This window comes from Scleropages formosus, chromosome 2, assembly GCF_900964775.1.
Source record: "Scleropages formosus chromosome 2, fSclFor1.1, whole genome shotgun sequence".
Taxonomy (NCBI): Eukaryota; Metazoa; Chordata; class Actinopteri; order Osteoglossiformes; family Osteoglossidae; genus Scleropages; species Scleropages formosus.
The window spans coordinates 4,251,625-4,278,208 of NC_041807.1; the positions used below are offsets into that span (position 1 = coordinate 4,251,625).

Genomic DNA, 26,584 nt, shown 5'->3' on the forward strand with positions numbered 1-26,584 from the left:
CCCGACGGCTTGCCTGTGCGCTCTGAACATACACACAGTGCAAAACATTTTTTTTTCTTTCAGATAACAGAAACTTTATATCTGAGTTTTAAAAAAGACAAATGCAATAAAATAAAATGTAACATTTTATTAATAAACTCAATAAAATTTATGACTGTATAAGATATAGTCAGTTATGGCCATAGAAAAATGCAAACATCATGCAAAAATGCAAAATCATTTTAATGTCATGTATAATCAAAGACGGCAATTTTAAAGTCAAGAATGACATGTTAAAATGATCCGTAGAATGCATAATATTATAGTTTTATTTACATTCAGCGGTACTCTGACTCATCTAGTTTGTACTGTATATTATACTGTAATGCCCCCTTGGCTGAGGTTTGGCCCCATGGTGAGATGAAGAAGGGGCCAAAAGGCCCTGCTGTCCCCCCTCTTGAAGGACTTCTCAACCAAAAGAACACAGGTCCCAAAAGATGAGCACTAGAAAGTTGTTTGGGACTCTGTTAATAGTGATTTATGTTATATTACACAAAGCATTAGATTAATGTGCACTCTGACAAGAGAAGGCCCAGTTCGAAATGGTACATGATAAGTACGACCATGAAAGACGTGTCTGCAGCAGAGACCCCCATTGGCCTTTGTCCACGATGGGTATTGCTCCGGCTCCAGAGGCACAAACGTGGTGTTTTATGTCTTCCTTCTGCTTTCCCCAGTCGCAGCGAGCTGCTGCAGCACCACAGCAAGAGCCTAAAGCCGATGTGCCCATTCTAATCCCCTCTGTTCCTGTCTTTGTGTAAGAACCCAGCAGGAAGTGGGAGCTGGGCAGACAACAATTAACAAAAGAGCTGTGAAGAATACAATTAGCCATCAATAGGAAACCACAGGCCTTTGTGCCTGTTTCCATGGAGATGTTCGACTACCACTATTCCGGGATTAGGGACCTTTCCATTTCTTTTTCTCCTTTCTCTCTTCCTCTCTCTGTTCCAGTCCATCCTATCACACACCCCGCCCCCCCTTGCCCCCCCTTGCCCCCCCTACCCCACCTCATTCTCTCTTTATTTGTGTCACTTGCTTATCACTTAGCAACTGACAGTCCCATGGCACCCCGTGCACCTTTTGGCTCCTCTGGTCTCAGGCTTTCCACCTCTGCGTGCCCTGCGGTGGAGCTGATGTGAACATCACGGTGTTCTGGCCCTTGGCCTTCCCTCGTTCTGCTGCTTGTGGAGGCAGGAGAGAAGTGCTCTCCGATATCATACTCTGAGTTGTAAATCTCTTTGGAAACAAGTGTGCGGAAGAATATTCTTCAGAAAACTGTCTTGAATAACACCCTGAGGAAAACAGTATCGTAATAATTTAGGTTTTAATTGTGCCAGTTCAACAAACGCTTATCAAATGCTGATGAGAGACTGTATGTGTGACTAAAAAGGCAGTGCAGTAGCCTGAGTACAGACTGGTTTGTATTTATCATAAAAGAATGTGGCATAAATTATAAATGTGCCAGTTTTGAAATTTGTGTGATTTTCTTCAAGTTTTGGAACACTTTCCTGGTCAGTTACATACTACAAATAATGCATTTCTCCCTCTTTCACACACGCACACACACACGACCGATAATGATCTTTTACTTTTTACTGGAGTCTTCATTTTTTGTCTAAAAAAAACATTTATTTTCTTTCAGTATATGTCATCCTCAAAATTTTTGGCGCATAACAGAATAACAAATGAGCAAAGTTATTTGGTAAATGTTATTACTCAGTTTATTTCAATTTATTTTGTTGTGGCATTCCCAGTGCATTACTTTGAGCACTTGAAGTAAAATCCATCCATCCAATTTCAATAACTGCTTGTCCCAAACAGGGTGCGGACAGTCAAATGGATGCAAGGTTGAAGGGTGGTAAGCCAGTCCGTCGCTGTGCAGCCATACACACATATACACACACTATTTGATGTCACCAGTCCACCTGAATTGCATGTCTTTGGAGTGTGAGAGCAAACCGGAGCACCTGAAGAAAACCTATGTAGACATGAGGGAAACGTGCAAACTTCACACTGACCGAGCGGGATCAAACTCATTGTCACAACTGAGGCCAGGAGACGTAGAGATTGGACGCAAGTGCGGGTGCTTTCGTAGGGACAGGCAAAAGCAGAGGTCAGGGACAGGCGTGGGTCTTCGAGGCGTGGACATCGTTTCCAAGGACGAAGCAAAACTCAGTAACCAGGAGATCAGGCAAGGGTCAGAAACACAAAGCAGGGAAACTGGGTACAGTGAGAAGAACGCTGAATGTCACAAAGCCATATAGGGAGGCGTTTGCAAGATTCTGCACCCAGTACCAGGACGGCACTGCCTTTATACCTGGCCAGGCTGATTGGTACCAGGTGTTGTCATTGTGCTTGCAGGTGTGGGCGTAATGCTCACATTCTCTCACACCACCCCATGCTGCCTTTAACATAATAAATAAAATAAAAAATAGTATAAATACATACATAGACAAAGATGCAAATTTAAGAGCTAGTGGTTAGAGCTGTCTTCTTTGGACCCAAAGGTTGCAGGTTTGATTTCCCGCCGCCAACTTTAGTATCCTTGAGCAAGGTACATACCTTAAGTTGTTTCAATAAAATACACACACACACACACACACACACACACACACACACACACACACACACACACTTTCTGAACTGCTTGTCCCATACGGTGTCGCAGGGAACCGGAGCCTACCCGGCAACACAGAGCGTAAGGCCGGAGGGGGAGGGGACACACCCGGACAGGATGCCAGTCCGTCGCAAGGCACCCCAAGCAGGACTCGAACCCCAGGCCCACCAGAGAGCAGGACCCGGTCCAACCCACTGCGCCACCGCGCCCCCGCACCCTCCTTCAGTAAAATAATTATAATAAAATTATTGCATAAATGGGTAATAAATTGGTTGCTTTGGAGCAAAGCATCATGCAAATGTAACAATCAAGATGCACATATGTAAGAACCATAAGGAAAAAAGCAAATGCAAACGGAGGAAAAGAAATAAAACATCTGATAGTGTTAAATAACAAAAAACCTCTGCAGTAGGCAAGTGGGCTGCACCCCTCTACAGGTTTGAACAAAGTGCAGTTTCTTTACAGCTAAAATCCAGAATCGTGTCCAATTAGAAATAAGCACAAGCATCTCAAGTGTTTGGCTTATGCTCAGAGGTGCAACTGGCCATGGTCATCCCAGACTTGGGAACATTCGTAATACTGAAAGTTCCACCAACACATCGCTGCCACAGATCTGCCCTCACAGCATAAAGTAATTTCCTCGAAAAATCACTTCTGCAACAATGATCGCTTTTTTGCAACATGAAACTTTGTTTTTCTCTACATTTATGTGAGGGCTTGTCTTCTGACGTACCTCCCCTAAAACTATACCCACTTTTTTATTTTTACTCTGACATTTTAGTTTTGACACATTTTCTCAGGCAATGAACACCCCCCCATTGCACCGTGTTGGTAAAGATCTTTATCAAACCACAAGCACTCAAATTTTTATTTTTTACATTTTTTTATTTGTTTTTTCAGCTGTTGGCAGGTGTCTTAACATGCTGTAGGGTGATACTTGGTTGCATCATACAGTTCAGCATGACGGCAGACGATCAATGTAACTATTGCATGCTTGTCACATGGACTTTCAGCATTGGCGCAAAAACAAATATTTGGTACCTCAGACAGTTTCTAGTGATTACGTTATGTATGTTGCTTGTTGGTCAGTGATATAGAGTAATGAACGAAAACATGCTAGGTGTCAGTGACATTAATCTTGACTAGAAATTAAAAATATCCACAAAGAAACATATTTAAAACCACTGATAACACAGGAATAGAAAAGATATAATTCGGTTACAAAGCTGACACCAGCAATAAAGTCAGACCACATTTTTGCCCCAGCATTCAAAACAAAACAGCAGTTGTGCTTATGCAAGCATTTGAAAAAACCAACATCTTCACCAATATGCTAAAAATGATATGGAAGCATTGAGAAGTGTGGATAGACACACCGCATAAGAGAGCGTGCCTGATCATTAACCAGTAAAACTTGCAAAACTGGCAAACATGTAAGGGTACAAATGTATGTCAGATAACCAGGCTGTATTATTTCTCCGAAACTCTGGATAACCGCAGCATAGTTCGATTCCACATCCGGAGGCCATACATCTGCACTAACATTTTGGACGATACGCATGAAAAACACCCAACTGATCTCGATTTTGGAGGAGCAAAATAACAACTGGTTACCGACAGTTGTAAACCAAATGGGACCGGAGTGAAGAGCGATAAAGGAACACACCTGACTGGTTCATGTCACCCCATCCTTTATTTTCCAAAATTGACAAACCGGCAAGGTTAGATTTAAAAACCTTTTTAACCCCCACACTTTCTTGCACATTGTTCAGATTCTAAATTTTGCTGTCGCTCTCCTTTGCAATGCTAAAATTCAGGTTTAATATGAAATAACTGCATAAATAAAAAAGAGTGCACAAATACAGTGGCCTGCAAAATTATAATTACCTTGGATAAAGAAAGAAAACAATTTAAAATAAATAGCATGAATACAGTACAAAACGCATCACAAAATTCAGAAAAACCTCAGGCGTTTATTGAAATACTGTTTTTTCAAAACAAATATCCATCAATGAGCAATATAGTATTTTATTCAGAAATACAGATTTAAACGTTATTGGATCCCCTGTTTCCAGCAGTTAGTGTAACCTCCTCTTGCACAGATAACAAGATAAAGCCTTTTTCTATAATTTTTAATAAGGTTGGAGAACATATTGGGTGGGATCTTGAACCTTTTCTCCAGGCAGAAATTTTCCAGACCCTCACTGCCCTTAGCTCTACCTTCAGTTCAGGTTTCCAGCAGTAAGTATAAGTATGATGACTGTTAGAAAACATTGATTTGGTTTTCTGCCAATCATTTCTCTGTTGATTTCAAGTTTTTGGAGTGACTATCATGCAGGAAGGGCAACCTATCAACCTGAGACTGGTGGCAAGGTTTTCAGCCAGTACATGCTGATAATTTGTGGACTTCATAATGCCATTGATCTTAACAAGGACCACAGGACCACTGGCAGCAAAACAGCACAGAGTGTAATACATGCTCTTTTTTATGTTTGGAAATTATGTACTTTGCCTATTCCAAAGTCTGCCTAGTACAGACTACAGGGACATTCGGATAGCCATGCAAATGTATCTTTTTACAGTCTAGTAACTGCAACTAAGGAGTGAATTCGGCCCACCCAGAAATTTACCAGGTCCGAAAATGTGGTAAGCAGTTGTGATGAAGAAATGGCAGCCCTCCCCATTTTCTGCTGCAGTGCCATAGCCAACCATGGTTTACTGACACTTACAAAACAAACAACGACAAACAAAAAAAGGCCTGCTTCTCTGCAGGGGCTGGAAGGAATATCGGCGGTGCCCCACACAAAGCCAACTCTGAAAATAGCCTTGTGCACAATGAGACCTGCCACTCTGTCTATGAGATAATGTCTAATTGAAAACAGTGTGGCCATTGTGCCGCTGTCACCAGCCCCATTGTCCAGGCCGTTTTTTTTTTTCCATTGACGCGGCACGATTGTTCCCTGCCATTGTGGCCCCCTCTCTCCCTGTATTGTTATAATTTCATTACTCGTTTGTTTTTTGTTCCCCTTCTCCTTTCGCCTCCCCACGGCTCTTTTGTTCTGTCCATTTGGATACTTTATTCCGAGTCATGGGCAATGTGTTTGTATGCCCTTAATGCACAGCAGCAGTCAGTGTACGCAGTGTAGTGCTGCTGTTCAAGGAAATTTAGGGACCTGGGTCTAAGGACATATTCTTTAAAAAGTAATAAAGGTGGGGAGAATTTAAAAGAATGACGTCAAACTCACCAAAATGAAAAGTCAATTCGTCCCACACAGTAATGAGCAATCTGTTATAAAGTAATAATGAAACTCCTTGAATGAAATTGCTTGCAATTCACATTTTACATTTTCTTTTCCGGGGGTCTGCTTTTTGTAAAAAAGTGAAGTGTTTCATTAAAGAAACATAGTAATCGTGGCACACTGCATTAAGAGAAATAGTAGAAAGCGAATTTTACAGTGACATTTGCTGGTTGTTAAGTATGTACAATTTCAAAACAAATCAGGAAAAAATTATTTTAAATACAGTTAATAGATAACAAGGGACAATGCTGAATGCAGCACTGTCTCTTCATTTTATTCTCCATTCATATAATCATAGATTTTGTGAGATGTATGTCACTTTGGAGAAAACCATCTGCTAAATGAATAAATGTAATGTGCCAGCCCTGTCAGAGCCACTAGCTCACCATGCAGTAAATTTATTTAGCTTATTTAGATGATTTCTGCAAAGCGATTAATGATATACCCATTTAAATTATGGAAACATTGTGCTGTTTTTTTTTCATGAAAACTATTCCCACTGCTCCTATTATTTGTACTGTTTAATTCACTCATCGATCTTACAAAGCAGTCTATTTTGTAGGGCTAACCCTGGACCCAAACCCACATAACCATAACTGTGATTATTCATGTTTCCTTAAATCGCTTCTCGGTGTTGACTCAATGTTAAGTTTCTAACTTTTAAATGTTTTCTACACTATATGCAGTTCATTCTTTTAGCCTTTTCATGACTTAAGAAAATAATGAGTTAAATGATTCAAGGTTCACGTGTGGGGGAAAAACATTCAAATTAATTTCTTAGCTGGACAAATTCTTACTATTCAATGTGGGTTCTGCTTTCAACAGAACTGGATGGCTGAATCTATCAAGGTTTTTTGTAATTTGTGGGGACTCCTCTTAATTAGTTAAAAATAAAATGATAAACGCATAATATTTGTTTTTTTTTTGGTCATTACAACTAAACTGAATTAAAATCTTGAATTTGGTAAAACAACACAACTTTTCTGTTGATGTATTTTTATGGAAGTAATCTTTCTGTGTTTTATGGCAAGTAATACTACTACTTATATATCTAAGCAATGCAATTAATAGCAAAGACATCACAATTTAGTCTTCTGTAAATAATTCCTTTCAATTGGAAGCATGCTAAATCCTTCACTGACTCATATGTAAATGGAGAGCCACGTTTTCGGTGAAGAAATTGAAGACGTTTTACATTGAGCACTATGACAAATGGAAAACACATACGGTAAAGGCATAAAACGGATCCTTTGTTTTCCATCTATCTGCAAATGTTCGAAGGCTGGCAATGCTTAACAGTCGGGTCTGGATTATCATCTGAAATTACTCATCTGCATGGCTTTACACTGTATCCTTTTTCAAAGCTGAGCTACAATATCGAATCTGCCCTCTAACTGGGTTTCCCAACACCACTCAAATGTGTCTCTGCTTTGTTCCCCTGCATCCTATGCATGTACCACAATAGCAGGGGGTCTATATAAAATTGCACAAACCACTCATGACAGGCTGCAAAAAGGCCACCCAGACAGGATTTGTGTGCACAAAACATACAAATATTTACCCAAATACAGCCATACATGAGGAGAGGCTGGAGACAAACAACTCCCGGAGCAAAGCTCACTATCGAGACAAACATAGCCTCCTGCTGTTTGTCTGAGCTGATCTGGAGACCAGATCGCACCTCGACACTGCCAGGGTGCTGACTAACCATGAAAGGGTGCAATAAGTGCATGAGACAACACCCCAATCAGCAACAACAAAGCAACTGGGTAGACGCAAGCAGTACGACTCTGCTGGACAAAAGACGCCAACATTTCGGGCGAGTGCAAATGTGTGAGCGTGTGAAGGGTGCAGTGGGGTGGCACAGGGAAGACTGTCTGCCACCTGGGTGCTCTGAGTGCACAAGGAGAGAGGTCAGGATACGGAGAACAAAGGCCTCTCTTCCACCGTCGCCTGAGAGGAACAGGAAGGCCACAATCTGACCTGGGCAGCATTTCCGTATGGACAGGGAAGCCAAGAGTCCATCGCCCACTGGAGCGATGCAGAAGCTGGGGACGTTGTTCTTGGCACCAAAAGTCTTACACATGGTACCCAGCTGATTGTGGTCTCAAAACCATGGCCCATTACAGTGTGAGCAGGGCCTGGCACTTTCAATTACTCCGTGTCGCCTTTGGGTGAAAGGTGTATGGGGCACAATACAGTACACACTCCCAGAGGGCGTCACACACATTAGGATCCAGACCACACCTACACACACACTACTTCTGAAACACTAAATGCACAAACAAGTGGAAACAAAAATAGATTTTGATTCTGGGTCCTCACACATTGATTAATTAGTAGCCTCTTTTTAAAAATTTAAAGCAGTTGAAGTGTATAATTCTAAATACATGAGTGACCCATTGTGGGTAGTGTATCTAGTGGTGTAAGTCACCTTGGTGAATAAGGTGTGTGGGCTGATAACACTACATAGCGTTCATTGTAAGCTGCTTTGGAGAAAAGCGTCTGCTAAGTTAATAAATGAAAATGTAACTGTAAATAAAAGGTTTTCTTTACAACACAAAATCTGTAACAAGCACACCTTTGGCAGTAGGCTTTCATAATTGTGTTTTAATGTTGCACTTGATACAAATAACACCACACTAATATCTGTACTGGATTCTTAAGTTTGAGTGCAGTGTACAGTAATGGAGGGGAAACAAAGACGATGAGCCGAGCAGTAACAAGAGTCACTTTTCCCTCAGGCCTGTTGTGTTGCACAGCACAACTCTGGTTATTTCAAACTTAAAGTACTATTATACAGAGCAGTGCTACTCTCTTATTTTTAAGCTCGCTTGTCAGCTCATTCAAGAAGTTTAACCAGTGTTACATCATTTGCAACATGAGCAATAAGTGAACTTTCAGTGGAAACTTGTACTACACAGCCAAGCGCTTTTATTATTTGTTCTGCACGCGCAAGGCGGATGTTTCCCACTGCACGAGCAGCCGCACAGCTCACTTCCTCCCGCTCCGCACTCGAGTGTCCGCTCGCGCAGCGGCGCGTGCCCCCCGGGACCCCTCGCGGCTGAGCAACAGGCCCGTGTTACGTGGCGCGCGCCCTCCGGTGCCGCTTCCTGCCCATGTTGGCATCGCCACAGTGCCACGCAGGACGAGGCGCTTCCTCTCGCACGGTGGAGATGGAGCCCATTCCTGCTCGCTTCTCGCAGATTCTAATCGCACTTCCTCCGCAGAGATAAACGTGCCGCGCGCAGCAGCAGCAGCAGCGATGAAATTGCGCTCGAGCCGGTTAAACGCTCGAATTTGCTGCAGGATACGATACGTTACGATACGATAATAATAGATAATAATAAGAACTCCGCGGAACGCAGACCTCAGGTGACGAGAGCCAGTGGAAAGAACTAAGGAAAAAATACGAGCGCGTCTAACAGCAGTTGTGAAGGAAACTGAGGCGAGTCGGACAAGCTGCTAACTGTGTCAAAATATATTACTTTGTTTGGTTTGTATTTTCACACGAAGGGATTTAGAAGTTTTGGCTGTATATCAGCGTTTTTACTCTTTTCATTTCTGTCGCTTGTTCCACATCAAACATGAGAGCAGAAGACAAGCGGCAGGAAAAAGTCCCTGTTTGGCCATTAATGATTAAGTTGTGGATCACTGATCAGAGTGTAAACCACACTGGTCAGAGTTTAAACTACACTTATCAGAGTATAAGCCACACTGAACAAATGAAATGTTTGAGACACATTCATGACTGAGCTGTTTCTATCTGCGTATGGACACCCTTCATCATAGATCAATGCAAATCAGTACAATTTTTACTGATATAGATAATAAACACAAGTTCTGAAAAATATACTGTTAATTATTTTAAAATTGGCCATCAAATTTCCCTCAGCTTCTCAATGTCTGTTTCCAATGGTTCATTCGATCACCATGGGACATATCATTGACTCTCACTGACCAGAGATGATCAATAGATGGGCACCTGACAGCCGTAACCAGTAAATTAATAAATTAGCCATTAATACTGTCAGAAGAGCAGTTATAAATGAATCTTTTAATACACCAATTTAAAAAAAAATGAATATGTCTATTTAGATTTTACAGGAAGCTCCACAAACAGAAAGCAAGGCCAGTTAAGAAAAAAAAAAAAGGGTCTTATTGAAGACATAGTTGAGGAGCTAAAGGAATGGTTTCACATTTAATCATTCATTATTTTTCCACATTAGCTCAGCACCTTTTCATCAAACACAGACTTTTTAATGAAAATTTTCCGCTGCTCAAGTTACTAGTAAAACCTGCAATGCAACATGGACCATGTTTTTTTTTTTTTTTTATATACAGCAAAAGTGCAGAGTTGTTATGAAAGGGGCTGAAGCATGTTGGATGTGACGAGAGGTTTCTAGATGAGCTAAATTGCAAAGAAAATGGTACAGTTTAAAATTTCAGTACTTTAAAGTCCAAAAAGTTTACTTGAAAGTATTTTTACCTCTAGAAAACAAAAAAACATCAAACACATTTTTGTATTTCTATTACTTGCTTGAGGGGGGTGCAGTGGTGCAGTGGGTTGGACCAGGTCCTGCTCTCCGGTGGGTCTGGGCTTCGAGTCCCACTTGGAGTGCCTTGTGATGGACTGGCGTCCTGTCCTGGGTGTGTCCCCTCCCCCTCCAGCCTTATGCCATGTGTTGCCGGGTTAGGCTCTGGCTCCCCCGGCCCCGTATAGGACAAGCGGTTCAGACAGTGTGTGTGTATTACTTGCTTTCATTTGATTACACATCAGTGAAGACAACAGCATTTTAATATATCAAAATATGCTTTTTGTCTGTTGTTTATATTAAATATATTAATAGCATATTAAATATGCTGTTTATCAAAATATGAATATTTCCTATAGGAAGATGTCAAAAGTCCACAGCAGTTCTACCATCAGGAACATTTTGATAACATAACCAAAGCCTAAAGGAGTTCTGTTAAAATTAAAATGACAAATTAAATAAGGGTTAAAAACATAGAACTGTGTAAAAGCTGCCTACAATGAGGACTAGAATCTTTTCCAGCACTGTAATGTATTTTTTGCCAACACACATATTGGCTATAATGATAAAATCATGTCCTTTAAATAAATGACATGTTCATTCAGTAGCAGTTCCTGCAAAAACTAAACAGTTGAAGTTCTGTAGAAGAATCGGTATTTCTTTCAGTGAATCAGCGTCAAATACATGGTTTCATTCTCTGTCACATTTTCACTGTCTAACATGCTATTTAGAATCACATCAGTGCAAACTACCAGTAAATCACATGCCCAAATACTGATTTAAATGTGCTTTAAATATAACGGTAAGTGTTCTTGTGCTTTGATACATACATGTCACATCCTTTAACATTTGTTATATTAAGAAATAGAATGGAATAAAGATGGAAATAAAATAATCTGGGGGGACGAACAATTCATTTTAAACCGTTTTTCACTCCACTGAAAAACAAATTATTTAAAATGGGACTACACAGTAATGACTGTGCACCACCTGGGTTGCACTGGTAAATCTAAATTATTCTTAATGCATATGTACAATAAAAAGTTGAGTACGGATGGGCAAAAGACTAGGAAGTGCAATGCAGTGCATCTAGCACTGTAAGTCACCTTGGATACACGTCTCAGCTTAATACTCCAGAATAATCACTGCATGGTGCTTTGAAGAAAGGCCTCTGCTAAATGAATAAATGAAAAACTAATTCAAAAATATAATGGATAGCAGGCTGGATGGAATAAATGGTATGAATGTTGAATACAACACCCTTTGTCTAAAAGAGCAGATAAATGTCTTTCAAACAATAGTATCCATTTCAAAGTTGTAATACGGTATGTGCAAATACTATACTTTTAAAAAAAAGCTTTTGTTTAACATTGGGAGACACACAGATGACACGTATACACAGATTGCCTTTAGGAAATGTGCAGGAAACGATCAAGTGTAAATGTAGCTCTCCCTGGTGGCCACCACTCACTGCTTCCATTCGCAATGATGACACCATGGGCCACACAGCTTTATGCAGTTCATAGTGTATAATGTGGTGGAAATGTACAAAAGGTTGATCTCACAAAAACACTGTCATTTTTGTACTACAACCTGCTCAACACATTGCTGCACAACAATTACATAAAGGCAATGAAAATGAAAACAGCACAGGTAAGTATTTAAATGAGACGACGCCTTTGTAATTGTGATACACAGAAACAAATGAGATGGAAGAGGAGGGGAAGGGGTCAAGGCCAAGACATTAGCCAAAAAGAAGTACATTTTCACAACAATCACTGCAACATTTCTGAAAAAACTGACTTCACTTAGAAACACAATCCCATTTTATTTTAGAAAATAAGAAATGTAACACTATTTTGTACAGAAACAACTTTATTTGCATCTAAACAAGGAATGACAATCCAAACATAAATCAAAACATTGTCTCTTAACAACACAACACAAAATTCTGTTCTTTGAGTTAGTTTGCTACACTTTGCAGCAAGGTGATGTTATCCCCTTTCAACATGATCCTCCCTGCAAAAAACGTGAGAAGCATTCAGAGCTCGACTGAAGCAGCATGTAGTGACATTATCCGGGACAGAAAAAGGTGTCAGACTAACTACTTTGATAAACATCTGTCAGTGTCTACAACTGTTCATCTATTAATTTTTGTTCACTGTTGAGTTATACAGTATGTCTGTTTCAAGAAAAGTTTTCTGCATATTTTCATTAATGGAAACCAGATTTAATTTGCTAGTCTAGCAAATGCTTTACAACATTACTGGTTGTATTTCGACAGAATATTACACATAAAGACTAGTTACAAACATCTGTTGAGCCTAAATAAACTTTTATGTGGGACTGTGTTTAGTGGAACGATATAATGAAGCACACAACTAAATACGGATTCATGCATGTAAAAAATGCCACAGCTAGACCTGAACAGACAAAACCATTTGTTTATTTCCTGCTACTGTCAAGCGCAGGATTCCTGAAATAAACATGCTTACCAAGAGGCTTCCTGGTCTTGGTCTTCATGTGAACCTCTTCTGCATCATCAAGAACCAGGTTCATATATTCATCAAACCCCTAAAAAGGTTAGAAATTATGTCAAATACAAGGTGGCAAAAACTGAAAGAGCTGACTGTGGGGACTCAAACACTTTCACCTAAAGCAGTGCCAGACCCAAGTTCCACACCAAAGAGACCTGAACTTTGTGCACAGGTGGGCTTTGCAAGCTTCATGTACAGTGGGGATGACAGAGAAGAAGCAACGCACAGACAGACACGTGTACTCACAATGATACACCCCTCGATCCTCATGTTGATCTGCTCATAAAGCCACACCTGGATTCTAGAGCGCTACAGAGAAAGTAAAAGTCAATATTATGGCTATGACAATCAGCACAAAACATTAAATGTGTCATTAAGTTTCTGTTTTGGCAACATTTGTACAGTAGAAAATTTTACTAAAGCAGTTCAGTTTAAATATGTTCTGGGACTCAACCTTCAGGTTATCAGGTTACATCCTGGTGTCCTTCAGTTACATACAGCTGAACTATACAAAAAAAGCAACCCAATAACTTGAAATGTAAAACAAACAATATGAGTGAACCGCTGTTTTACTGTTTTCATCCCCTATGAAAAATACTTAATATGTCAAAGGTATGCAGAGTAGTGGTTAGGGCCTTTTCCTTGTAACCTGAAGGTCCTCTGCTGAAATCACACTCCTACTGTAGTACCCCTGGTCAAGGTACTTCATACAGATTTACACAGTAAGAATACCCTGCTATATATTTCCATTTATTTATTTAGCAGATGCTTTTCTCCAAAGCGACTTCCAATGAATTCCAGTGTTATCAGCCCACACACCTTATTCACCAAGGTAACTTACGCTACTAATACTGTACACTACGTACAATGGGTTACTCATCCATACATTAGTGAAACACACTCTCTGTCACTCACACACTATGGGAGAACAGCATATCTTTGGACTGTGGAAGGAAACCAGAGTACCCAGCAAATAAATGCAAACTCCACACAGACTGAGGGGGAGGGGGGTCAAACCCAAGTTCTCTCTGATTGTGCCGTCCCTATATATGGAGGTAAATTACTCGCAAGCAGCTTTAAATAAAGACATCTTCTAAGTGGGTTACCCTGGATTTACACTTTTCACAGCTAACTTGCTCCCCTAACATACAAATGATTTAGACAGAATTAGTGATTAATAAAATATAAGATGGAAAATTGCAAACCAGGTCATTCACACATTTAGATGAATGTGAATCTAATTGGAGAAAAAGTTTCTACAAATTTTACACAGAGGCAGCAAAATGTAAGACTGCTGTCTGTTTACGTAAAGTGGAAGAGAGGTACTGAACTTGCTGCCAAGGTCAGAACCTTAACTATCAGTTCGAATCTGCACCTGATCTGATGCAGTAGCACTGGTCAGAGTGCTCACCCTGATTTGATACACTAGAATACCTTGCTGTAGAAAGGTGCAAACCATGTACTCAGTGGAGTAAAAAAATCCTTGGAATAAAACAAAGGGAAAAACGATGAGCTGAAGCAAGCGATGGATGGATGGTCCAGACCGTCGAGTCACTTACATTCTGAAGGTACCTGAAGATGAGATTCTGGACGAAACGGTTAAGGAACAGATACCAGCGAGCAGAAGACAGAAACGCAAATCATTTTACCGGAGAACAATAGACAAAGACCTTCATGATTTGGTCCACACCTATCACCAGCACTTCACCTTCCCCACATGGTCAGAGCACGGGCGCGAGCGGACTAACAACAATCAAAATACACGTTAAAGGATACGATCGGTTGCACCATAACTTTCTGAACCTTCTGTCCTTGTCCTCTGTAAGCCATCCTGCCGTATTTTTACCGTGCTTCTCAGCAGTATCCTTGTAAAACACCTCCACTCCACTGTACAACGAAACGTTCACGTTGTTGCGTTTCCGGTGAAAATGCCGCGCTTCCGGAAACGCAAGGTAGTGTGGGATATGTGCTTCCTCTTCTCCCTTTATTGAAAGCACCACCCCGTGGCGATACAATGCAAGTGAACTTGTGCAGATATTGACCGAAACAACAGGGAGGACATCTTCAAATTTTTATTTACAAAGGGAGTCCAGATAAAGTGACATTTAAAACAAAAACAAAACAAAGCTTCTACTGCCACCACTCTTTCACATTGCAGGATGAAAACTCCAAATCTAATTATTGTTATGAAATAGAAATGAACAAAATGGCTCATTTTTATCTTAAATCTTAGCTGGCAGAGAACAGGAGCCATTTACATAACAGCATACAGCAAATGTAATATAAACAGGTGGAAACAATTAACTTGTCTTCCCTGAGAAACATCTGAAATACAGTACATGTACAGGTAGAAAAAGTTTTTAAAGTTCCATTAGACTGCAATAACAAATGCAAACATGATGGGTTAAGATGGTCCCCAGTGGAATCACAGAACAATCATTCCACAAACAATGATGGAAAAATTCAGAAACCAACTTTGAGTGTAAGAAAAACCTTTATGTACATGCAAAAAAGATAAATACATCTACAACTATATAAGACTTCTCTACATGACATTTCATAGAGCCATTGCATGTACCAAATGTTCACAGCTCAGTAGATATGATGGGCATTTTTTTTTAAATCAAGGCAGAGAAGTGTTTTGCGAAAATGAGTGGACATACTCCAAGTAGAATAAAACTGAACAGTATATAAACTAGCAAGGAGCGAGCAAGAAGTGTGCCGTTACTCCTTTTGTGTAGAACTTCACGTGTAAATCATGTTCTGCACAAACAGCACATTTTTTCCTTAATGGACCAAATGCAATTGGTAGAATTGGGGAGGGGGAAAAAAGTGCGAAGTGTATGATCCCTACTGCATTTATTTGTGGGTTCAATGTGTTAAAATTATGCTGAGGTGAAATACTTTTATTTTTCTCGTTAAACTATGACCAGAATCCCCCCCTTTTTTTTAATTAAAAAAAAAAAAAAAAAAATAATTCAAAGGGTTCTGTCTCGAACTGAAGCTCAGCTGTGACCTCATTGCAGTTGCTTGAAAAGCTCTAGGCATGAAGTCAGTGTATTTGATAGCTTGAAGAAGCCATTTCCAGAATACACCTGAGAAGACGTACAGAGAAGTATATGGCTTTTTCATTCAACCAAAAATGCTGACAAGCACGGTATTTGGCTTCCATTCTCAACGTTACAATGTACAAAAGACCCCAAACCAAGCATTCTAAAAATACATAAAAGGATTCCCGCTGGGAACACAAAACTTTTAGCATTTAAATGTTAAATGTACAGGGACTATACATAAGGTGGTTACATGAACAACAAATCAAGATTTCCTAAAATAAAATGGACACATTTTAAAACATTTATACTAGAGACCAGGCTGTCTAAGTAAGCCATAATTTATGAACTTCAGGGACAGCGAAACAGCGTGGTACTGGTAACGACAGAAAAACAGGGGGTTACACAGTCTGAATTGGATCTTCAGTTTACTTTTCCTCCCCAAAATGCAGAATTAAGCCTGTTCCATGTCTTCGCGACAGCTGCGCTGCCCATTGTCCAGAGCTGCTCTAATTACCAATCATTTCTGACAGCTCAAGCAGCAGATCATCTCCACCTTTGCAAGGGTCCAACTCCATCTCATCCTCTATACGGTCATCTGTAAACTCACTTATCAACTCATCAAAGTCATCTTCTGGGGCACCACCAGCACGTGCAGACACACTGCTCAGGCGACGGGCCTTACCCTGGGAGGGCTGCTTTGGTGCCATGACTGAGCTGAAAGAACACAACAAACTACATGTGAGGAAGCTTCAGGCTACAATAAGTTACAACAGGTGTTAACAGTACCTTGCCAGAACAGGCCTGCTTAACTTTCAGTTTACCTGTGTGGGACAGCATGGGGTTCGCTGGCTGGCAAGAGAGCAGAATTGACTGTGACTCTGCTCTGCTCTGCAAGTGATGCTCCATCTGGCTGTGCACTTGAAGAGCTTTCAGGTTCCATCTCTATGTTGCTGATATTTTGTAAAAATTCCACCACTGGTGGTTTTGGAGCCCAAAATCTTCCTTGTACATCATTCTCTGGACCTTCAGAGGGTACCAACACCTACAGATGAAAGAAAAAGTTTGCTAAAATGTTATGGTTATACTTTCATTCCTTTATGTGGCAAAGCAAAACTACTGCTCCAAAGTAAAAAGCAGTGTCAGTCATGGCACTAACCTCAGAATGCATTCTGAGCACATCTTTTGGTTGGTCTTCCACAGCAGTTGGGACACTGTTGAGAGGCTTTACCTCTGCAATAGCAGATCTCTGTGTCTCAACAGCTTTCCGTTTCTGGCAAAGTTTCACAGGTGCTGCAGGCTTCATCACTGATGGCTTCACATTTAATTTGGGTCTCACTGCAATGTACAACAGGCCAGGTGGTCTTTTTTTCATGACTTCACAACATCTATACTCTACCCATAAAAGAGCATCCTGGAATATTAGTTACGCTAACTGCCACGTACCTTTGTGTTCAGCAACCTGCCCAGGTGATGTCTTAAGAACAACATCATGTGGCTCCTTGGAAGTGAGGTTAGGAGCTGCCTGTGGGACTGGAGGAGGGGCCAGACAGACCTTCTGCTTCAGAGGTAAGCAACAATCTTTACGGACTGAAGTGGAAGAACCGGTCTCCACTTTCTCCACGGATAGAGAAATTGCTTCTTCTTGTCTTGCATCCGATACAGAAAACCCATCTTCCTGCTGAAGGGCTACGTGCTGATGTGCACCTGACAGAGAGATCTTTGGTGCAGAAATGGGCTCTGAGGGTGAGGCTATGCTTCCCCTCTGTCTAACTTTACTGAGAGATTGTTCCTTCTTGGGGACTAATGCTGGTTTTGGGGTTGTGGCGGGGGAGGGCTCATCACACTGGACAGAGGACAACTCCTGCTGCTGCATGCGAAGCCGTTTCTCCCGCATTATCTCTTCAAAAGTTTTCACCTTGATACGGTTCTCTTCCGAGGAGTGCACTTTCACACTTGCTGCACTTGTCTGAAATGACCAGAAAGCACACATAAGTCTGATGTTGCTTTAGGCTCACAGTAATAGCATTATTCAGCCACACCCACCTCTGTGTCGACAGGATCCGATGACCTCTCCTTTGCTTCAGCAGTTTTATCGCTGACACTGAACGCTCCTGCTAATTACAAATTGTGCATGAGCCTCATGATCTAACAGAGCATCAGAAGTTCATCCGGCTACATCAAGACAAAGCTAGTGTATGAAAGAGTTTACTCACCCGGAGCCACAGCTTTCCTGATGCGCAGCATCCTCTTCTTAGGAAGCTCATCACCAGTAGAGTAGCTCTTCTCAGTTCTAACCTCCTCCCCTTTGGCCTGCATTCTTTCAGCCTTTTCCTTGCGGATCTCCTCTAGGGTTTTCACTCTGACCTCTCCTGGCTGGGTGGGCATCTTCCCCTGGGTTCCCATGTTTCTCATGGTCTTGCTCTTCTCAGAGGTGGCAGCCTCAGGTTCTTTGGTTGATCTTTGCTCCTTCTCTTTCTTCTTGGCATGGAGAACCTCAGAGAAGGTTCTGAGGGGCGGACTAGGAAGGATCTTGGCAGCTCTCTTCGTAGAACTGGGGGCTTTGGTGGAAGCAACCTCAACATTAGCATCTTTGGCTTGCCCCTGAGACCTAGCTGCCTTCTCTTGCCTGATTTCCTCCAGGGTCTTGATCCGGATCTCTCCAGGTGACTTGGCATCACCACAGTTTTCTGCAGGACAGTAATGCAATCTTGTATTAAATAAATAAAAATAAAAGCAATGCAAAACATATAAACATAACCAAACTGCATAATAATGATAAACTTACCAGTTTCAGAAGCAGAAGGTTCCACAGACAGCTCTAGTCTCTCTCGAACTGATTTTAAAACTAGAGTGTCAGAGACAAAGAAAAGTAAAATAAAGAGCATGAAGACTCAGAGCAGATGCGGACAGTGCAAATGTGGCTGATGAGCCAGAAGAACCACTTTACCCTTGGGGGTGTCTGCATCATCTTCTGAAACAGTCAATTTTCTCCCAAGGCGCTCAGCAAGTCGGCGCTTGAGTGGTACGTCAATGTTTACAGCATCATCTGCAGGTAGGACAAATGAAGCCAACAGTTTTCACTGTCTTTGCCAAGTGACATTTGCTGCTTTTTAGACTTCCAGCAAAGCTGATGTAAAATTATACATACGCTATCCATTAATATTAAAAAAAAAATCTCACTGATAATTCAGACTCCAGTAAAATATATACAAAGTTTCCTTGCCAAGCATTGCTACTCAACCCTTGCGACATAACTTCTTGTACATTTTTGTTTTATTATTAACTTGGCTGCTGACAAAAGTAGAACATTCAACAGTGAAAGTCTATTTTTCGACTGCTTAGTTGCATAAAATGCATTCATAACTGGTCGTGTGTTCCCTGAAACCACTAACATACTACTTCTACTGGGGTGGGAGTACTGTCTCACCCATTTGTAAAGTTATAAAAATTTATTCAAAACCAAAAATATACCTTTGTTGACAATGATTTGTTTGTCTGCAGCGCGAGACACCCTCCTCTTTCCAAGCCTGTCACCAATGCGCCGTTTTACAGGCTCCTCAGGCAAAAGTGGGGTCTCTGTGTGACACCATAAACATTCATTACAGACATGATGGCAAAAATACATATTGTTTTTCAGCTATGACTAGTTTGAGTGAGACTTATAAACACCTAAAATAAAAAGGGCTCCTGGAAAAATGGGTTAGTAAACTGTCAGGCAACTAAAATTACTTTCCACTAGCATGAAACAAACAGTTTAGCATAGTGTGCCCTCAATGACTATGCTAAATATTCATTATGGTGGGACAGCCCCAGCACTTTCAAGGCTGCTTGGTCTATTGACACTTTCTACACAGGTCAGGTAGAAATAAGAGGCTGATACTATGTCAATTCACCTGTCCAGCATTGTAGGACTGGCAGTGGATAAAATAAACACAAGATGGGAAATGGTACATAAAACTTGTGCTTTCTGGCAACTGAATAGACACAGAGTTTAGCTAAACACAAGAATTGGCAACTGTGAAGTAAATGGGAAAAGAGCAACAGCAACATGAACTAAAAATAATAAACATATCTACCCCAGAAAATTCTACAAGCATTATTGGGTTTGTTATAAACCTTACCTTCCTTGTCAGTAAAAAAGCATGCCTTCGATGAAGACCTCATGTTCTCCTTCTCCACAGTGGTGTTGCTACTTTGGCTGGATGACTGGCCTACAAAACAGTGATAGTGGGCTTTACTTTACTTTTATAAATGGAGCACTAACTTCTAATAACATGTCTTTAATAGTGACTGTACAAGTATCCCATGATATACAACTTCAATATACAAATCTTGAAAGTTACATCCTAAGAAAATTAATACCCTCTCTCAATATGCACGTTTGGGTTTCACAGCTCCAAATCTGACATGAGTATGCCTCCGGGATAGAATCTAAATTTACCCTAAAAAACGAATACGATGTAATTTCTGGTATGTCACTTTGGAGAAAACCATCTGCTAAATGAATAAATGTAAAATCATCATTATTATTATTATTTTTCTTAGTACTTTATCCAGCCATGCATCCATTGGCAACAACCGCTTGTCCTCAGCAGGGTCGCGGTGAGCCAGAGCTTTACCTGGCAACACAGGGCACAGGGCCGAAGGGGGAGGGGACACACCTTGGACAGGACGCCAGTCCATCGCAGGGCACCCCAAGCAGGACTTGAACCCCAGACCCTCCACATAGCGGGCACCAACTGAATCCACCTCACCACCACCCGTTAGTACTTTATATTGTATTATTTTTAACGTCTTCAAATAATGCATGGTAATAATGGCATATGTTCATCACAAGCAAGTGATATTCAGGGCAATGTAACAGTATGTGCAACGAATGGTATTTTTATTCCCTTTCGCATTGTAATAATACTTCTGTGTACAGAGGCTCTGTGCAATGACATCACACCACAGCTACGTCTTGGAGGGATGTTTCCCCAAACATGTTCAGTTATTCGCAAGTGTACTTGAGGCATGGAAAGGCGTGAATGGATGTTTTTTAGTGTTCTCAGCTGAGAAATGATTTTAGTGACATTACATTTTATTTTTGGGAACAAGCTGAATTACCTTTTATGTTTAATAATTTCAGTAATGCGTTTTCTTTTTGCCTCTTTCAGAATTTTAGCATTTTTTCATGTGTGCTAATGACAATCATACAAAAATTTTAATTCCCAGGATAAAAGTCTTCAAAAATCCTTACATAATCTACAGTTGACGCTGAAGTTTAACATTTCTAATTTTCATGAATGCTGTTGTTTTCATAAATAAAATTTACAATACAGTACTCTTATTTCATGTTTTACTTTGTTTACTTTTATTTCTCCGGCAGGGTGGCGCAGTGGGTTTGGCCCGTGCCTGCTCTCTGGTGGTTCAAGTCCCACTTGGGGTGCCTTGTGACAGACTGGTGTCCTGTCCTGGGTGTGTCCCCTCCCCCTCCAGCCTTGTGCCCTGTGTTACCGGGTTAGGCTCCAGCTCCCCACAACCCCACTAGGGATGGGCGGTTTCAGACAGTGTGTGTGTGTGTGTGTATTTCTCAGTCTAATTGTGTTCAAAAGTGAAAAGCAAAGAAATGTAGGTAGAAGTACAGGAACATTTTCTTCCCTTATAAGAAATAATGGAAAATTGGGTTCGATAGACAAATGACCAGTATATGAATGGTTTTCAGGGATGTTTGCAAACCAAGGGATGTCTGTACTCAGTATTAATCTACCATTACACACTACATAATGCTTACAAATTGACAGCTTAATGTATATTTATACCTATTTTCTTTAAATTTGCCTTGAGGGTTTTCCTCAGTCTGATCTCTTCCAGTGTTTTGATGCCGAAGTTTAAGGAATCATCTGTTCAAAAACAAAACAAAAATATTAAATTCAACCCAACAAGTTATTGTGACACAAAATATATGGAAACATATAAAGTTCTCAGACCTTGGTTGGTGCCAGGAATCAGTTTCCTGGGTGAGACAATCCTAGTAGCATCTGATCCCAACTTGATCTCCTCCCCTTCTGAAAGCTGATCTGCAGACACAACAGAAAGCATGAGGGATATCTGCAGGAACTTGCACAGACATTGTCTGAAACCGCTTGTCCCATGCGGGGTCCTGGAGCCTAACCTAGCAACACAGGGCGTAAGGCTGGAGAGCACGCCAGTCTGTCGCAAGGCACCCCAAGTGGGACTCGAACCCCAGACCCACCGGAGAGCAAGACTTAGGTCAAACCCACTGCGCCACCGTGCCCACCTCTGCAGGAACTGCAACAAGCAAATGCATACTGTAGGGTGTCCTTTTAAAAAGTTATTTAAATCATGCTGCCTGTTCAGTTCTTTAGGTCAAACAGAGCTTAATTATCTGCTCTGTTAACAAAAAATAACACATGTACGGGTCATAGAGAATCCAGACTGAAAACCCCTGTTCCAATATGAAAATGTGAAGTGAGGTCTCTGTAAAGAAGATAAAATGACTGAAGTTTAAAAAAAATCTACATTTTTGACCAAAAGGTTTATTCCAATACAATTTTTTGAACCAACTGGTATGCTACCTGGGTTGTAGAGGCAAGTTCTCTATTTTCAAGTGGCCCATGAACTGAGAAATAAAGTACCAAGACTGAATGGAGATCAGCCTCATTGGTTACCCAGCTGCACAAATGCAAAATAATTAAACTTCAGTGGGCCTGTTCTGATGTTTGCTGAAAATGACTATGAAGTAATCTTGAAAGATTCTCGCAGTGTAGCTTGTTTTTGCATAACAACCAAATTTAAGCTCCAAAAACATAGTAAATGAAGAGCCATCACAAACTTTTGTTTTCTCTTAATTGTATATCATGTTGAATACAATCTGAAAAATTTCAAAGGAATAGACAATTCAATTACTGATGTGAAGCAACTACATGTAGCATATTATAAAATGCTGTTTGTAATGTTTAAAACATTATTAGACCTTAAAAAAAAAGTTAAGCATTTTTAAGGGCCATGTACTTATTAAAAACAATTCAGGAACAAGGTCCTCTGGTCATACCATCTTCATCCTCATCTTCATCATCAACAGTACTAATGACCACTGGAGGGTGAGTGGGGCTTGGCACATTTTCCAAAGTCTCAGCCTTGATTACGCCACGGAGTTGGGGGTTAGCTGGGTTTGAGACTGGAGCAGGGGCAGGAGGGGGTGGTTCCACCTGATGTGCTTCCTCTTCCACTTCTTTTTTTAAGATTGATACTGCACAAGAAAAAGAGCCTGAACTATTGAAACGCCATATCAAGGGTCACTATAATTTCAACGAAAAACAGTCACAAGTAGAAGAAAACACCATAAGGACACACCTTTACTGGGTGGGACATAAATTCCATCAATAAAGCGAGGCTTCTCATGGTGAAAAGCGCAGTGCGGCTTTTGGCATCCAGCTGGCTGGTTCTCCCAGTAGCAAGGAATTTCACTGCGCTTTTTCTGCATTGACAAAAGCTAAATTTTGATCTGCACAGAGATAAAAATGGCATAACAAAGACCTCATTATCGGACAGAATGCTTTTAAGACTGTACCTTGATCTCCATGTGACGAAACTTGCAGATCTTGCGAAAGCAGCGGCTCTCCTCCCAGAGGTTGCAAACAATCTCACTGCCCATTGCAGCCTCGCAGTGACGAAAAGGGCAGCTATCGCCCTGCAAAACAATTAAAGGAAAGTGAGGCTTGTCCTTCTAATGAGTTTAGACTGGTGAAAAATTTATCACATGAATCAAGTGGCAAAATATAAAAAAAAATTAAGGTAGCAAATGAAATGTACTGCCTAAATTGCCCTGTGTGTGTTAGATTGCTCTGGTGTGTAAATGGGTGATGGTTGTTAATTTTTTTTTTGTGGAGACTCTCTGGCATTACAAGATGCTTAATAAAGGCATCAGCTAACACTACACAGTAGTTACTGTACACTGAACTGGAGAAAAGCATGTACTTAAATAAAAATAAAACAACTGCCATAAATGCCAAAATATTTTTAATAAATTAAAAAAAGGTGTGAAGCAATTTGCAAATTATGTCTGCATCCACCTGTGTATTACCTTGGTGCAGGTGGAATAGTAATAAAAGTAGCAGTCATCGCCGTGGTTTGTCATGCTCAGGCTGGTGCAGACTACAGCTTTCCTGAATTCCTGGCAGACGGACAAAATACGGTTCCTGAATACTGTCTTCTGCAGGGGGACTGGAGTCTCTGCTCAGTGAGATAAGTAGTTTTGTCACTGATGTAGTACAACAGCCTAGCAAGTTCTGCCAATGTGAAGAGTACAGTTTCTTTACAATTAAAACAACGGGTAAAATTCAACAGTTCAAAATCATTATGTAAAGTAACAAATTGGCATTTTTTACAAAGTACACGCTCATTCACCTGGTGCAGCTGAGCAAACTCCTGTTTTCTGCAGGCACTTCTGAGAGGTGCTCCTAGGGGTTCCTGAAGGAACACTCAGTCCATGAGTTAGAGGGAAGAGGGCCAAAGGTACAGGTGCCCTACTCCTCTTGTCTGGAAGATGGCAATGCCATCTTCTTCACTGTCATCCTGCAAATCAATAGGAGGATGGGGCAAGCAAGTCCTTCCCCCTCTTTCAGATTTTTTTTTCTTTTTTTTTTTTTTTTTTAAATTTTTATGGGGGTGGAGTGTAGAGAAAAGAGGTGAGAGGCTTCTCTCTTGATCTAATCCCAGAAGATAGCCAAGGACAAACTGTAGGAAATGGAAAAAAATGGAGCCAGGAAAAAAAGAAATCTTCTATTTCTTCTTAAACTGAATGGCAGGGAGGTACAGAAATGTGGGAAGGAGTGAGGACTGGGACCAGTGGGTTTCCTGGGAACTCAAAAAAGCCAAAAACCAGCTGTCTTCTATGCTATCTATTTCCTTTGATATACATTCTATCCAAATCCAGTGATCTTCAGGCATGGAGGAAAAAGAAGCTTCTTTACCTAAAGTTAAGGAAAAAAAAAAAAAAAACCCCTCCCGGACACTGGTTATGAATATAGGCACTGGAAATGCATGCTGAAACACAACAAAACAACAGCCCACCACTACTGCACTGCATTTTCATGGATTAGTTGTTCACTGTTCTTTTGAGAATGTGGAATATAATGTCTGTGTACACAAGAACTCTGCTGCAATGTAAGAGCTGTACCTAACATCAAGTGTTTAACTCTCTTAGCTATTTTATCAATGAAGTCTGTTCACTCCAAGCAGGAGTGAATCAAGTAGGTGGCCACTTTAAAATCACACTCTCAATGTTATACATCTTAAATTTGGCATAATTCTGATACATGATTTGCCACGATGAGATCATTATTTTTAAAAAGTAAAAATACACAGTGTTTTGGATCCCAAAGCGCCAAATCATCACGACCGATTTACTTTACACTTTTTTCTTAATTATTTAACAGCGCTAGAGACTAGAGCTGTTTGATTTTTGCAGGAAAAAAAAACTACTTGATAAATGTAATGTGAGCAACCCAGACTACTGGATTAGTACTACCATTATGTTATGGCATTAATTTAAATACAACAAGGCCACTTAACAACCCTGAGTGAACGCTGGAAGCCCTTACCCGTCCCGTGTTACATAACTGGCGACTAACTCGACAAAACCATAAATGATCACACCATGAAAACACAGCAAAAGGTGTTTTTACCAGAAATTACTGGAAGAACGCGCTTTTCACCATCCGAGGTACTGTAAACACACAATTTGTTCACACACATTAGCTAGCTAGTAGCTATGATGATGATCTGAACCGAACGGCGCCTGAGGGGATTATTAATTACATCTCAGAAATCATGTCTTATAAACAGACAAATCTTAATATAAGCTTTAGTACAAATAACGAATAGAAATGTCGTACATTTATGAGAACTCCACATATAAATACGTACTTTGAAATGTTATGGGTAAGTCGATAGGCCTAGCAACAAGCTTTGAAGCTAGCTATCGTTTTCACTTCAACACTTGACGTTGTCGTTTTCAAGAAAGATATATTTAAATTAGTCACATGACACTACACATGTAATAATTACAACATGTAATTTAAATAAATAACGAATTAGTTACCAGGATTACTTAAGACAAGAGTTAAACTGTCGGTCTTCCGTGAGAAAACTTGTGGCGATTGGATTCCTTGCTCTTCTGTTGTGTAAGAGTGAAACAAAGATGGCGCCGGCGGCGGCGGCAGTGAGGAGCAGCTAGATATAGAAATGCTAGAACGGCAAAATCCGACTATTTACTGCACTTGCGCTTAGGAGAAAATGTACTTTTCATAGTAGTTTTAGTCAACAGTATTTTTTACTTTTAATTCAGTACACGTAAGTACGTACATATACTCTTACTCAATTAGAATAAGTAGTGAAATATTTACTTTAGAATTGTACAAATACTATTTTTTTTATACTAAATGTACTATGTTCTATCTAATTAAGTCACTCTTTTTCTGCACTATACTTCTTTGCTGTG

General features: G+C 40.5%; 2 protein-coding genes across 9 annotated transcripts; both read right to left on the minus strand.

Moving 5' to 3' along the window:
- Positions 1–12,011: 12,011 nt before the first annotated feature.
- On the minus strand, positions 12,012–14,957 carry snrpe (small nuclear ribonucleoprotein polypeptide E). The gene is made up of 5 exons (XM_018758677.1): positions 14,804–14,957; positions 14,587–14,613; positions 13,274–13,336; positions 12,986–13,064; positions 12,012–12,509 (listed from the first exon to the last, which is right to left on the minus strand). Exons 1-5 carry the CDS (start codon positions 14,855–14,857, stop codon positions 12,454–12,456), a joined length of 279 nt encoding a protein of 92 aa, XP_018614193.1. The 5' UTR covers positions 14,858–14,957; the 3' UTR covers positions 12,012–12,453.
- A 133-nt stretch (positions 14,958–15,090) lies between these two features.
- zc3h11a (zinc finger CCCH-type containing 11A) lies at positions 15,091–26,503 on the minus strand. Of its 8 annotated transcripts, none has more exons than XM_018758669.2 (19): positions 26,186–26,503; positions 25,770–26,082; positions 24,490–24,552; positions 24,167–24,315; positions 23,654–23,773; positions 23,437–23,560; positions 23,135–23,332; positions 22,050–22,139; positions 21,882–21,962; positions 20,202–20,291; positions 19,552–19,656; positions 19,028–19,126; positions 18,866–18,925; positions 18,294–18,767; positions 18,124–18,194; positions 17,524–18,046; positions 17,237–17,415; positions 16,902–17,122; positions 15,091–16,794 (listed from the first exon to the last, which is right to left on the minus strand). In XM_018758669.2, exons 2-19 carry the CDS (start codon positions 25,837–25,839, stop codon positions 16,587–16,589), a joined length of 2,925 nt encoding a protein of 974 aa, XP_018614185.1. In that variant the 5' UTR covers positions 25,840–26,082; positions 26,186–26,503; the 3' UTR covers positions 15,091–16,586. The 8 variants fall into 8 exon arrangements, with proteins under 8 accessions (XP_018614185.1, XP_018614189.1, XP_018614190.1 ...); XM_018758673.2 differs by having other exon boundaries at positions 24,167–24,256; positions 25,770–25,810; positions 26,186–26,266; XM_018758674.2 differs by lacking the exon at positions 25,770–26,082 and having other exon boundaries at positions 26,186–26,343.
- Positions 26,504–26,584: the final 81 nt, after the last annotated feature.